Source organism: Fukomys damarensis, unplaced genomic scaffold (genome assembly GCF_012274545.1).
Source record: "Fukomys damarensis isolate Sample0158 unplaced genomic scaffold, DMR_v1.0_HiC HiC_scaffold_19, whole genome shotgun sequence".
Taxonomy (NCBI): Eukaryota; Metazoa; Chordata; class Mammalia; order Rodentia; family Bathyergidae; genus Fukomys; species Fukomys damarensis.
In genome coordinates this window covers 22,754,276-22,769,121 of record NW_022900931.1, presented here as the reverse complement: position 1 = coordinate 22,769,121, position 14,846 = coordinate 22,754,276, and the positions used below count along the sequence as shown (strand labels likewise).

Below are 14,846 nucleotides of genomic sequence, written 5' to 3'. Positions count from 1 at the left end.
TAAAAAAAAAAAAAAAAAAAAGAGGTAGAACATGTGCCTAGCAGGTGCAAGGCCCCAAGTTCCATCCCCAGCTCACTTAAAAAAAATAATAAATGGCAGTAAAATAGTATTTTAAAATCTCATTTTAAAATGCTTTAAATATAAATATCAAACTCTGGACCTTGCACTTTCCCAGTGCGGCACCACTGACCTATATCCTTGGCTTTAAAATGTATTTTGTAATTTATTCTTAACAGATAAACAAAAACACAAAAAATGTACATATTGATGGGGTAACATGTTTTAATACATGTATATACTGCATATCTACCTGTATCTCTTCAAGCATTCATCAGCTTTATGGAGAAAACAGCCAAAACCCCTTCTTCTAGGTTTTAAAATACACAGTGCCAATCACTATAATCATCTTACTGAGCAACAGCAAATCTGAACTTACTCCTAACTGCAACTTAATACTCACTGAAAAACTTTCGCCATTCCTTTTTCTCCCTTAAAAATCTATTTCTTAGAAAGGTCATGAAAACTTTTTACTATTTTCAATAACAATAACACGGGTACACAATTCTCAGGGAGCTTTCAGAGATTAATATAATGGTGTTAAGACAAAAACATCTATACATTCAGAATAACACAATAAACAAGTTCAATGGCTATAGAGACCTGGACATCAAATTTTAAGTTCCCTTTCTATTTATTACCTAAAACTAGGTCATATATAAATCATTTCATAGACTTAACTGGTAAGTTTCACCCCTTCCCTATAACTCTTCTGAAGTAAGTCATTTTCCCTGCTGAATTCTTTTATCATTCATTCAGATCCAATGGAGTACTGAATGTATTAAATGCAAAGCTTTGTATTAAATGAACAAAAGTATTAGTTCTTGTTATAAAGGCACCTAAGGTCTGGTAAAAAATACATGGGTGAAAAATGCTTCAGGATAAGGGAATCTGGAAAAGATGAAATATGACTGAGAGGTACAGATACAGAGCACTGAGATCCAGGAGAAGAGAAAATCACATCTGGATGGTGGAGGCCGGGAAAATTTCATGGAGGACATGACAGTTAAAATGCTATGGAGGTATGCTGAGGTTTAGAACTAAACTAAGGAAGGAAATTCTAGGCACTGAAACCAAGAGAAAGCTAAAATAAAATGCAGGCACAAGCGAATACAGGATATTGAGTTGTTCACTGAAGAACAAGACATAGAAGGGTAAGTGCGTAACGGGCTGAGGGGAAGGCGGAGGAGCATCTCTGACGCAGTCTCTAAAGGCCATGTCACAACGTACCCCTTCTCCGGATTAACCACAATGGCTCGGGGTCGGTCTTGATCGCCTTTCAGGACCACCCCAATTGGTCTCCCGTCTAATCTTGTCACATTAATGACATTGGTAGCCTCGCAAGTCCAGTAGATATAGCGGCTGTAAATGTCAATGCTGAGATCATAGGGTTGTATTTCTAGGTTTTGGTTTGGAACTGAGCTCACCACCACAGTAAAGCCCTAAGGGAAAAAAATAAAAACACACAGAAGTTAAGACTCCACCCTAGATAGCCCTGTGAAAATCACTACAATGTATATTCAAACTCCATTTAACACATTCAAAATCCAACTTAACATATCACTACTATTAGGAAGATGACAGATATTTATTATAATCCCAGTGTAATGCTGCCTGGCCACAGAAAGAAACCAAGAGTGAATAGTGGTGTGTAAATCCATGACTGGTATGTAGGAATACAGAGACTGACAGTATCTCGTTCCCATCCCATAGTCTCCAAACAGTATTTATCAAAAAAAATTACTGGTCCAACAACTCCTAGATGTTTTTAATTTTACTGAGACTGTAGCTAGGTGTGGTGGCATACACCAGTAACCTCAGCTCCCTGGGAGGCAGAAGCAGGAGGATGGCAAGTTTGAGCCCAGCCTGGGCAATTTAATAAGACCCAACCTCGAAATAAAATATAAAAAAGGCTGGTGCTAGGCATGGTGATACAAGCCTATAATCCCAGAACTCAGGAGGTTGAGGCAAGAAGACCACTGTGAGTTTGAGGCAAGCCTGGGCTATGTGGCAAGTTCAAGTTGAGGCTGTACTACATAGCAAGACTGTATCTCAAAAACCCAAAACCACAAAGAAAAAGGGCTAGGGATGCAACTCAGTGCAAAGGCCCCAGTAATGCCATACACCTGCCCCCCCACCCCCAGTTTTTAAAAAGTGATATTGTATTATATATTTCCTATGTTCTAAATACCTTTGAACTAATGTAATAGGTAATCAGTCCTGTAGCTGTTATTTACCAAGTCCCTACATTTAACAGGTTAGGGCAATGTGCTCTGAATTCCTATCAGCTAAAACAAGTTCATAAAAGGCAGTGTCCAAGAGCTGGAATCAGGACTGAGGCCTATCTGATTTCACTACCTCTAAAACTCCACACAGGCGGAACCATAAGGAAAAAGGTGAATGTGGGTGGCAGTGCAAAGTCATTACCAGGAAGTTAACCTAGTACAATTTTCATCTGGTGCCATTGCTGAATAATTGTTTACACAGAGATAAGATCATCAGTTAAGAATTTTAGTCAGATGCACACACGGAGTCAAATAAAACAGGATGGCTGGATGGCAGGTCATAAGAAATGAAATGGGTTTTGAACTGAGCCTAGAATTACCTGGCTGCCATCTTCTTGTGCCTTTCGGATCATGTTTTGTCGTGAGTCAATCCAGTAGAGCTGTTTGTCCAGTGGGTCATAGTCAATGGCCCGGACATTCCGAAGGCTATGGATAGGAAGAATGATGTCAGGACTCTGTTGTTCATCAATCACCATGCGGTTGATGGCACTCTTCTGACTGAAGAGCAGGAAAGTGGTAGGAGCTTAAAGAAAGAAAAGAGTACATCTGAAACATAGTTACTGTAAGTTTCACACCAAGATTTGACCTGCTGGTTCATGTACCTCCTAGACACAGTAAGGCTGAGGACAGAGTCTATGTCCCCAGGAACACTCTTCAGGTCGACACTGATCGGTTACCATATACCTAGTGACAGAGTCATATTTTTCTCCATCTTGCACTGAGATACCAATGAACCACATGATACAGACATACAAAACTGTCCTACTCTTCCTCCATAAGCTATTCTTGTGTGTGGTAGGTGGTAAGTATCCTGGGCCTTCATAGGTCAAAGCAGAAACCTCAAAACTAGTTTCACAGTCAGATTTCTCACTATCTAGTCATTTGACCTTTTCGCTAATCCTATCTGAAACAAGTTATCCAACTGTAAAATAAAATAACCATCTTATCCCCTTTGTTGAGTTGCTGTAAGAATTTTACAACTTACATGAAAATACTTTAAAAACTAAGGAATTCTTAGAATGTAAAATGAAAATAACTATTGTTTATTATTATCACTGTTATCAGGAGTAACAGTAATAAGCTTAACATTAACAGGAACTAAACAAACCCTAATAAACTGCAGATACAGACTTTATTTTGCTTCTTTTGGGCAAGAGGGTGGTACTGCAGATTGAACACAAGCCCCCCACCCCCACATTAAGCTGCATCCTAGTCCCCACCCTTCCTTTTTTAATACAGGACCAAATTGTGCAGGCTAAACTTGAACTTATGATACACTTAACTCAATCTTCCAGAGAGCTGGGATTAAAGGCGTGGGCTTTGTGGACATGTGATAGATGCAGGGAGAGGAAGGAGATAAAAATTACCAGACCAGTGTCTCTAACACTCAAAGCAAAGCTTGTACTTTCACTTAAAAACAAAACTGCTTTGATGCTAAATTGATGCTCTAAATTCATTAAATGAGAAATGGCATCTCAGACAACACTTCCTTCTCCCAGGGATTGGACCTCTCATCCCTAGTCACCTTTAATACTGGAAAGCATCTATCATAGAACTGCACCTGAAAGCAACAATAATTAATAATAAAATTGAATAATTATAATAATACTGTAATAAAATGGCCAGCATCACTACTCTTGTGCTTTGGGGCCATTACTAAGCAAAATAAGCATTACCTGAACAGAAGCACTGAGGCACCATGACAGCTGATCACACAGGCAGGCACTAAGCACCTCGGGCAGGTGGCATGAATAGCACGCACACGCGGTACAAAGGGAAAACTCATATCTCAGCCAGAGTTCATCATGCTATGCAGAGCTACACTCAACTTACAACTTATGAAATCACTTCTGGAATTTTCTATGTAATATTTCCAGCTAGTAACTGACTGTTGGTATGGTAACTGAATCCATGGATTTTAGATGAAGCAATACTCTCCTCTGGGTACTCAGTCATTATCTGAATCCAGAAGAAGCCTGTCCCCCTCAGTGATATAAACAAATAGCCAAGCCCAACAGCCTTGCTTACTTTTCCCTCATCCCTTCTCTTCACAGCCCTACTGCTTGGAGTATCCAGTCTCCTTTACATTTACACCCAAGTGTACACTGGCTTAAATCCCAAAAAAATACTCACTGGCACGCACACAGAAACTTGGCATTTACAACACTGGAATTTGTGGGGGTTTTTTTTTCAGAGTTAATAGCCCACACCCTGCTTGGGATAATCTTTTAGAAATCTCCGTTATCCATCACATATTAATTCAACAACTTTTAGCAATTTCAGTATAGGACACACCTTAAGAACACACTTCACACAGTAGGTAAAAAGCCTCTCCACATTTTCTAAAGAACTGTTACTGGCAATACTACTTTCTCAGTAGAAGGAAGAAAAGGGAAAGGAGAGAGGGAAGGGAAGAAAAGGGAAAGGAGGAAAGGAAGGAGGGAGGGAGGGAAGAGAAAGGACTTTAAATTCTAAATTTCCAACAGAATAAACACCACTCATATTAAGGTACACAATGAGGCTCAGAGGAAGGATCCCTAGACTTAATTATTTGTTTTCCCCTCTGCTGGGAATTGAACCTCGGACGTCCTGCACTGCAAGACAAGTGCTACTACCACTAAACAATATATTCAGCCTAGACACTCTGGTGTTTTCGTTCCCAAATTTTCCTATCTGGAAAGCAATCACAAATGTAGTTGGCTCCTATTATACTGTGCTGGATAGCCTTTTTGTCCAAGTCAAGTTTTAACTTTCAACAAGATTCCACAATTGGGTATAGACCTTGTTGTTCTAAAACTACGGATTAAAATAAAGGCAAATGTGTCTACAAACCAATGTTGGTTCCAAAAAGAATACTCAAAGACAATAACAATTACAAAAGGCTTGGTTGGTATTTCTATGAGGAAGGTGAAATTATGATTTATTTAATTTCATTAGTGCTTATAATGACATAAAATCTGCCATTTTAAAAGCTTAAATCCATCTATCCAATTTATGTGACCTCTAACAATGCCCACATCTCTTACAGAATGATGCTTTAAAAACCGTGTCAACAGGTTATCCAGAGCCTTACATTCTCACAGTGAAGAGAGCAACATGCAGAACTCCAAAGTGTTGAGTAGCGGGGAGCTTTTCGGCCAACCTGAGGGCACAACTGTCTACCTGTAACTTAAAGGAAGATGTGGCTCCTGGTAAGAGGAAACTACAAGGCCAAGCCCATCATGTTTAACTGGGCCATTTGTGCATGGAACCAATGGCACTGGGCAGGGGACTGAACTCTGACCCACACTTCAGTAGTCAAGCCATGCATCTGGAGAATTAAATCTGCCAATGAGAACATCTTTTCCCAATTTGCACAAAGGTGTCAAAGAGGCCACTTCCTAGGTTTTATAACAAGTCAGACATATTTCCCATAGGGCTTCTGTGTTTGCTGTCCCCTTTTCCTTGCTAGATCTTGTCCCAGATATCCCCTAGCTTATTTCCTCACCTTCTTCAGTGAGGACTTCCTTAATCACCCTATTTAATATTGCATCACTACATGATCACCTTTTGTGCTTAGTATTTCAGTATATTTATCACCATCTAATTCTGACATAGTTTATTTAGCTCATTATCTGCGCCAATAGAATGGAAGCTCTATGAGGACAGGGATTTATGTCTATTCCATTTGCTGTTTTATTTCCCAGTGGCTAAAATAATGCCGTCCGTAGCAGGTGTTCAATAAATACTCACTGAAACAATGAATGAAAAGATAAGTACTGGATGACAAGAAGGGCCTTGTAACTTTGAGCTTGTAAATAAGAAAATAAAAGTATTTGAGAGGGAAGAAAAAGAAGCAAACATTTGCTGACGACCTCCAGTATGTTACATTTCACACTTGATGTTACCCTCCATTTTATAGGTGAACAAACTGAGGCCCACAGAGGTTAAATGACTTTTCCAAGGTCACAGAGCTGCTGAGTTGGAAAGTACAAATGGCTTTCGAGAACATTCTGTTTCTGCACTCATTTAACATTTTAATAATTTGAGGGCCTACCATGTACCATAAACATCAGTCTAGCACCTAATATACATTAGTGAAGAAAACAAAAAACTGCTGCTTCACCAAGTTTATATTCAAATGCGCAGTAAGCAAGAAATATAAGAAGGAAGTTATATAAACAGTAGACTATATAGTAAACAAAAGGTGTAAGTACTGTGGGAAGAAAAATCACAGGTTAGGAGCACTGGCAATGTAGACAGGGTAGAAGAATCATTTGTAATTTTAAATAGCGCAGACCAGGTCTTACTACAAAGGTCACAATGAAGCAAAGACTTCGAGGTGAAAAATATTCACACAATATGTCCAGGGAAAACATCCCGACCAGAGGAAACAAGTAGTACAACAGTCCTGAGTAGGAAGTGATTGGCATATCTGAATGTGTGTCTGTTACAGAGAAAAGCAGGGAGAGAGCAAAGTAAGGAGGAAATGAAGGAGGAGGGTGGAGAAAAGGTTACAAAGTGATGAGTAGAGATCATGTTAGGCCCTGCAGGTCTTAGAAGAGCAAGTTTTTTACTCTGTGTGAGATGGAGACAACTGCAAAGTTTGAGCACAGAAAAAAGATTGTTTGACTGAGCTTTTAAAAACAGGTCAAAGGACAAATTATACAATGTGAGAAAACTTGAGAGCAAGAATTTTGTTAAATCTCACATAATGTGCCATGGAATTTAATACATTTTACACAGATGTTAAATAGTACTCACTATAAAAAAAAACAACACAGAAGCAGCAGCTGAAGCTGAGAAAGGCAGTCGGCAGACTGCTACCAGGGACCCTCAGCAGTGACTTTCCCATGGCCTTCACTCACCCACCATCAAGCCTGAGCAAACACAGCTAAGAGAGTAATGACTTCAAAAGGTCTTTCCGCATTCTGTCTCTATCCTGCATCAGTCATTACTCCATTTTCTCTATCCATTCAAGGCGGAACCACTTGACAGAGACATCCACATATACAATTGCCCTTTCCCTTTCTCCAATCTGCCTTTTATCTCTGAAATTACTCTCTTTAGGGTTACTAACAACTACCTCACCCCAAACTCCAACCAATATAATTTGAGACCTCATCTCACTCACTTCTCAGCAGCAGTCCACAGTTTGAAACAACCTCTCTCTCTGGGCCTCAATTCTCCCGCTTTTCTTCTTAAACACTTCCTAGTGTCCTCTATAGACTCCAAGAGATGAGTGCAAGCTATGACCCATGCACTAAATCTGGCCAGCTGTCTGTTTCTCTAACCAACTTTTACTGGAATTAGGCCACCTCCACTTAAAAGCTGTATTGTCTATAGGTGATTTCTTGCTGCAATAGAAAGTTGAACGGAACTGAGCAGGTGTCAGAACCTATACACCCACAAAACATTTACTGTATGGTCTTTTGTAGACAAAGTGTGATGGGTCTTCTACTACACCTTCTCCCTAGGTGATCCTCCTCATTTTAAATATATCCAGGCAATTCCAAAACAAACCTTCCATCTCATCTCTTCCCTCTAACTGCCCACCTGCTATGACACCTCATCTAGAAGTCACCCTTGCTTCCTCTCTTTTTCTCCAGAGTCCATTATGAAGTTCTATTCATTCGAGCTCCAAAGATTGAATCCACCCCCATCTCTCTATCACTGCTCCCACAACCACAGCCCAAGCTTCCTACATAGCCACGCTGTTCGTTAAGTTCCCACTATTCCTTCTTCCCAGCAACCGGATCACATGCCTTATTTAATCTTTACAACAACCCTATGAAGTAGTCACTATTATTATTCTCATTTTTAAATCAGAAAAATTAAAAAGCCAAAAACTTGATTTGAATATCTAATGGCCAAAGATGGCAAACATTTTTCATGTACTTACTGGCACTTGTATTTCTTCCTTTGAGAAGTGTCTATTCATTTCAACTACCCATTTATCAATTGGGTCCTTTATTATCATGGTCTAATTTTTTTTATTTCTCTACATACCTATGTATTCTCGGTCTAAGTTGTCTGAAGAGTGCCTGGCAAAAAAATTTCCCATTTATATGCACATTCTCTTCAGCATGTTAGTTGTTTTCTTTACTGTGCAAAAGTTTTCAAATATTATTTAATCCCATTTGTTGATTCTTAGGATATTAATATTTATGCAACTGGAGTTCTGTACAGGAAGTCCTTGCCTATGCCTTCAAGAATTTTACCAATTTTTATCTTTCAGCTTTCTTTAATACAATAAGGCTATCATCAAGGCTTCAAAATAAATGCTGGCAAGCTTGTGGGGGGAAAAGACCCTTTGTGCACTGTTGGTGGGAATGTAAACTAGTACAACCACTATGGAAATCAGTATGAAGATTTCTCAAAAAGCTAAAAGCAGAAATTCCATTTGACTCAGTGGTTATCTTCCGAAGAGAGTTAGTCATCATATTACAGTAATATGTTTACAGAAGCACAAGTGACAGTGGTTAAATTATGGGAGGGGCTTATATGCTCATCAACAAATGAATGGATGAAGAAAATGTGGAATGTTTACACAAAGGAGTACTACTTAGCCATTAAGAGGGATAAAATTGAGCAATTTGTAGGAAATGGATGTATCTTGAGACTATAATGCTTACTAAAATAAACCAGAGAAAGCTAAATGGCACATGATTTCTCTTGTATGAGAAGCTCAAAGTATTAACAATTTAAAGAGCAAACTAAGAGATTGTAGGAAACAGGGAAGCAGACCTGTGGAAGTGGGAAACGGGGAGAAAAGAGGGCAGCATGGGGAGTAAAATTGAGCAAGAAGTGGTGTGTCACCAGGGATTTAGCTCAGTGGTGCTGCCACCTGGCTTGCAATAACTGCAAGTATCCAAGTTTGATCCCCGGTACCCCCCCAACAAAAGGCAGCAGCACGTATACATATTACTACACCAAGATTATGATACAATTATGTATCTCAAATATACAATAAAGAGAAATTTAAAATTTTATTTGCTTTCATAAAGCAAAAAATCAAAGTGTGGTACACACTAAAGTGTAATTTCTTAATCCTTAAACATTATGGATGTTCTCTTTCCCAAGTGAAGTCAGTCTTTGAATAGATTAAATCCTTTTCTATCCAGTTTCTCATACATTTCTCAGGCACAGAAAAACATTTCAATAATTATATCCAATATCCTACAACACATTTGTTACTTTCTCCATACTGATCCATACCATAAGACTACTCTAATCCATCCGTTTCTTGATTACATCTACAATTGTTCCCATCTATCCATCAAAATAAAGGTTTTCACACATACTTAATCACATGCCAGGTTTCCCTTGGACAAAAATGTTCTTTTACACACTTTGTTAGCAAGGTATGTGTGAGCTTAATCTGAATTACTTGTCAACACTTAAAAATAAAGATATTGCAGACCAAAAAAAAAAAAAGTTGGGTCCACGACTAGGTGAGAAGTTCTGGTAAAGTCAGCAAGAATGATGTAGCACTACCTACTGTGTTCACATGCATTGTCTAGTTTGCCACCTATGACTACTGTTTTACGTTAAGTTAAATTTTTTCATGTGTGTTTTTCTTTTGACCTTATTATTCACGATTGTTTTCTGCTTGTAGTATTCTACGCATTTTAAATGACAGGAGGGTACATTTTGAGGTTCTTTCTTGTTGTACTATTTGCATTGCTTTTCCTTTCCTAATGAATTAAGTATCAATTATGTGTAACACACCAGTGACTCTCCCGGACACTTTGCATATTCTGCACTAAATATTCAATGACCAAGGGTAAAAGACTTAACTTTTCTATATCATGCTGCTACCATCAAATAAATGACCAAGCTTGCAATGTCCCCTATCACTTGGCCCTTCTCTAACTCTACAAATGAACAACTCTGAACTTTCACTACTTTTACTCTAGACAAAACATAAATTGAAGCACTTTTAAAATGCTGCTTTCAGAGAAGGGATTTAGCTCAGTGGTTCTGCCGCCTGCCTCACTAGTGCAAGGTCCCGAGTTCAATCCCCGGTACCAAAACAAAAAAAAATCCTGCTTTCTCTTCCAATTCTGGCTTGCTGCAGGGAAATGCAGCTTACCACTACAGGTCCTGTTGTCAGCGTTCAGGGAGTAGTGGGCAGGGCATCCACAAACAAAACCTCCGACCGGCACTGCCAGGCAGAGATGTGAGCAGTGCCCGCTGCTGGAAGCACACTCGTTCCAGCCTGCCTGCCGTGAGGAGTGGAAGACGAGGATGTCCATCACGTAGTCCAGATGGCCCTGGATAACGGTGCGGTTCTGGCCGCTGGTTTTGTTGGCTCGCTCAATGCTGCGTCGGCTCCAATCAGTCCAGTAGATGTAATCTTGGTATTGCGTTAAGCCAAAAGGATGAGGGAGGTCATCTGCTATCACTTCACGATTGAGTCCTGTTTTCAGAAAGGCAGTAGACAAGCAAGAAACAGAGATGAAATATTTGAAAATACAAGCGTCTTACTGGCCAAAAACTTTGTAACATATAAACATTACATTTGTGAGAAATTTAAAACAGAACAGTTCATTTAAAAGCCATTCTAAAACCAGACCAGTCTTCTGAAATTGATCTGTCTGCAGTCTGGCCCTGTGCTTCAAACTCATATTCTTCCTATAAATTACTGAGTTTGTTTAAATGCCTGAGAATGGTCTATTTTGATTGTGCTTTTACTTCCTCTACATAAGGACCTACAGTTCAATATTTCTTCTTCCTTCCACAATTTGTTTATTCAAAAAACAATCACTTCAGGAATGTCAAGGGATATAAATATCATTACAAACCAAACAAAACAGAAATTTTGGCATACTAAAGTGGTATGAATCCAAGTAACTGAACAGCAACTACTAATATAGATGATGTAATTCCAGAACAGGGAAAAAAACTAGACATTCACAATTTCATTAATAGTATCTAACCCATGATAAAGAGCCAACACTAGATTCTGTATAAAGAATATACTATCTGAATAAAAAAGAGTAACGCTTACCAAGCATATTTGAGGATTCTATTAAGTTGGTGTCCAAGTCTGTCCAATAAAGCCTCCTTTTAGCATAATCAATAGTCAGCCCATTGGCCCGTCCTACATTTGGAACCAGTGTAGTACGTTCACTTCCATCCATAGCTGCTCTGTCTATCTTGGGTTTTCCACCCCATTCAGTCCAATACATAAATCTAAATTCAAAACAATGGATATTTAACATTTCACTTTTGATTTCTGGGGGGAAAGGGTTGTATTCATTTATAGCAACTAAATAAAAAGAAAATACAAAGTAAATCAAGCAAATGGTGAAAACAAAATCATGGTCACAATATTTTCAATTATCTTGACACCTTCAACTAAATATATTTTCTCACATCTCAAATAGTGAGTCAGTTTTCTTTGGCTTTTCCAATGAATTTGCTCCATCCAAAAACCCAGGTACTGGGTTTCTTTACTGCGGAACTGCCATTTATAAAACTAATATTCGTGTAAACAGCAAAGGATTAAAGCTGTGGTCTAAGACTCTCAAACTCTTCTGACTAAAATATCTTTATGTGCTTTGGAATACCAGCAATTTAAACTTTTAACTTGGGTAACTAACACTCCTCAAAAGCAAAATGCAGGAGTATATTAAATGTAAAACTCAACAGCCTCTGAAAGGCCAAAGTGGAGGACAAAGCTTGAAAGGCGTCTGCACAAGTGGCCCAGGGGATGTACCACAGGAATCAGGACCAGGAATCAGCACTGAGGTGTCAATGGGGCAATGAGCACTACTACTATAAACCTCTGAGATTTTTAAATAGTCTCCTGGTTTTACTTTACTTTGTTGAATCATTCCCTTTACTCTTAAGAACTACCCAACTGCTTTCTACAGATGGAAAGACCAAAACACTGAAAGAAATTTATTTGTGTCATGTTTCCAAGCCAGTTACATGGCAGAACTAGAACTAGAACCTAATCCTTAGCCAAACGCCTTTCCAGCTAAACTAGTAAGGCGCTAATTTTCAAGGCTGAATACTGGTACTCAGAAAGCACTCCACAGGCCAGCTCCAGTGAAATACCCAAGAACAGACCCCTTACACTTCAGCGTATCCACCGAGGATGACTTGGTAGCAATGTATAAACAGGCTCTTTCGAAAATTAAAGTTCTTCTAGGCTTTATTTGCATTTGCACTTGTCAGTTGACAAACACATGCATACCATAAGAGCCAAAGAGAAACAACTGTGGGAGAAATTTTATACTTGCTAGCAGCAATCTATACTAGAGTCCTTAGTCCAACTACTAAATTTATCTGACAATGCCCAAAGCGAATAGCACCATAATCCCACAACAATGTATCAGCACAGAGAAGCCCTCTTTGTAATGACTTTTAAATTAGATGAACAGCTAGCTAATTATGGATTCATTGGGTGATTTTAGGGAAAACTTTTAAATCACAGATAAGGCAAATTTTATTTACACTTAACTTTCTTTCTTTCTTTGGTACCGGCGATAGAACTCGGGTCCTGGCACTTGCAAGGCAGGCAGCAGAAACACTGAGCTAAATCCTCAGCCCAGCTTCTTTTAAACGTAGAATTTTTCTTCAAATTTCAGATGCGTTAAGTGCTACCTTATATAAAACATACTGACTCTTATAAGACCTCACCTTTAAAAATGTGTCATGCTGCAAACAGTTCTAGCTCATAATCCAAAGTTTCTCCACGTTTATAATAATGATCAAACTAACTGTCCACTCTGAATTAATGGATATTCTAAAATAGAGCTTTTGTGAGCAAGGGCCTGGAGGCTCAATCCTCAGCACACCCAAAGAAATAAATGAATGCATTGATAAATTAATTAAAACTAAAATGAGAGCTTTTAAAAATGTACAGCAGTCTCCTCTTATCCATGGAAGATACAGTCCAAGACCCTCAGTAGATGCCCAGTGAAAGTACCATATCCTATAGTTTTTTCCTATAAATATCTACGATAAAGTCAAATCTATTAATTTAACTTTAATAAGTAATAGATTAACAACAAAAAGTAGAAAAAAACAATATACTAAAATAAAAGTTATTAAGATTTATGAAATCTATTTCTGGGAATGTTTAATGTTTTAAAACCACAGATAACCAAAATTGTGGAAAGTACAACTGTGGATGAGGGGGGACTGGTGTATTTTTAGCACAGATTTGGAACCTAGTATAACTTGGAAGGATACAGCAAACACAGGGTGATGGCCGCTTTAAAAGGTGTTCATGTGTTTGCCTAGCATGAGCAAGGCCCTGAGTTCAATCCCTACTATTTTCAAAATGACACAAAATGGCTGTTCACTTAGTGTATAAATGTTAACCAGTAGTATTTGATTATGCATCCATTTCAGTCTTCACCTAGTGTCAATTACAGAAATGAAGTTTAGCTAGCCAGGCTTTGTGGTATGCGCCTGAAATCCCAGAACTACAGAGACTGCTAAATTCAAGGCCAGTGTCAACTATATAGTAAAACCTTGTCTCATAAAATGCGGGTTGGGGGAGGTGGAATAGTGTGTAAAATTTAGCTAATAATGAGTATTAATCCGTGAAAGTGCAAATGATCTTTTTAAAAAGCCTCTCTATTATTTGCCTGTCAGATTATTTATAAGCATCATTTAAGACACCAAGAATATCATCTATATTCAGGCCATATTCCTCAAAATGTGCAACGCAGCTGCAAAGAATGCATATATAAAGATATTTACCCTTCAGCAGGATCCAGAGCTAGAGCTCTGGGGCTGTCTAGATCTTTCCAAACCAAAACTTGTCGGTGCTGTCCATCCAACTTTGACACTTCAATTCGATTTGTTCCTGTGTCAGCCCAGTATAAGTTCTTCCCCAGCCAGTCCACTGCCATGCCTTCTGGGTAATCTAAGCCAAATTCTACCACATGTTCCAGTGCACTGCCATTCATGAAGGCTCTGCTGATGGTCTGCAAAAGTAAAATTCATACCCAAGTCACAAGGCTTACATGTAAAATACTAAGCATGAAGAAGGTTTGGTCTGGTTTTTGCTGAAGGTAAAAAGATGTGAAATTGCCAAGAAATATACTATTTCCTAATAAAATTTAGTTTATAATCACAGAAAAATTTTATGTCAATTTCTAATAAATACAACTGTTTACTGACACTCCAGAGAAAATTTGAAACTCTTAACCATAAATTTATTCTATTAAGATAGTGTACTGAAATTTTAAAACATTTATTAGTAATCAAATGAAAAAGATATAACCTTAATGCTGTAGACTCTTCAGGGGGGCGGGGGTACCGGGAATCGAACTTGGGACCTTGTGCTTGCAAGGCAGGCAGTGGAACCACTGAGCTAAATCCCCAGCCCTGTAGACTCTTGACTTGTAGCCAACTTTAAAGGGGTCTAACAAGAATGCCAAGTTACTGTGTAAAATGAGAAGATCTCAACATCATACTTTATAAAATAAATATAACTATGTTCTCTTATTACTACTGTAGCTTTAAATTTCATAAAATCTAAAAAAAAAAAAAAAAAAA

At 38.5% G+C, this 14,846-nt stretch overlaps 1 protein-coding gene across 1 annotated transcript in view; it reads right to left on the bottom strand.

Annotated features, from left to right (window-relative positions):
- Lrp6 (LDL receptor related protein 6) overlaps window positions 1-14,846 on the bottom strand; it is a 70,251-nt gene that overhangs the window by 24,535 nt on the left and 30,870 nt on the right. The window contains exons 8-12 of the mRNA XM_010643552.2: window positions 14,046-14,272; window positions 11,335-11,519; window positions 10,417-10,743; window positions 2,663-2,865; window positions 1,288-1,499 (exon numbers count right to left, since the gene is read on the bottom strand). Of these exons, the coding sequence (XP_010641854.1) occupies window positions 1,288-1,499; window positions 2,663-2,865; window positions 10,417-10,743; window positions 11,335-11,519; window positions 14,046-14,272 (1,154 nt within the window). The remainder of the gene's footprint in view (window positions 1-1,287; window positions 1,500-2,662; window positions 2,866-10,416; window positions 10,744-11,334; window positions 11,520-14,045; window positions 14,273-14,846) is intronic.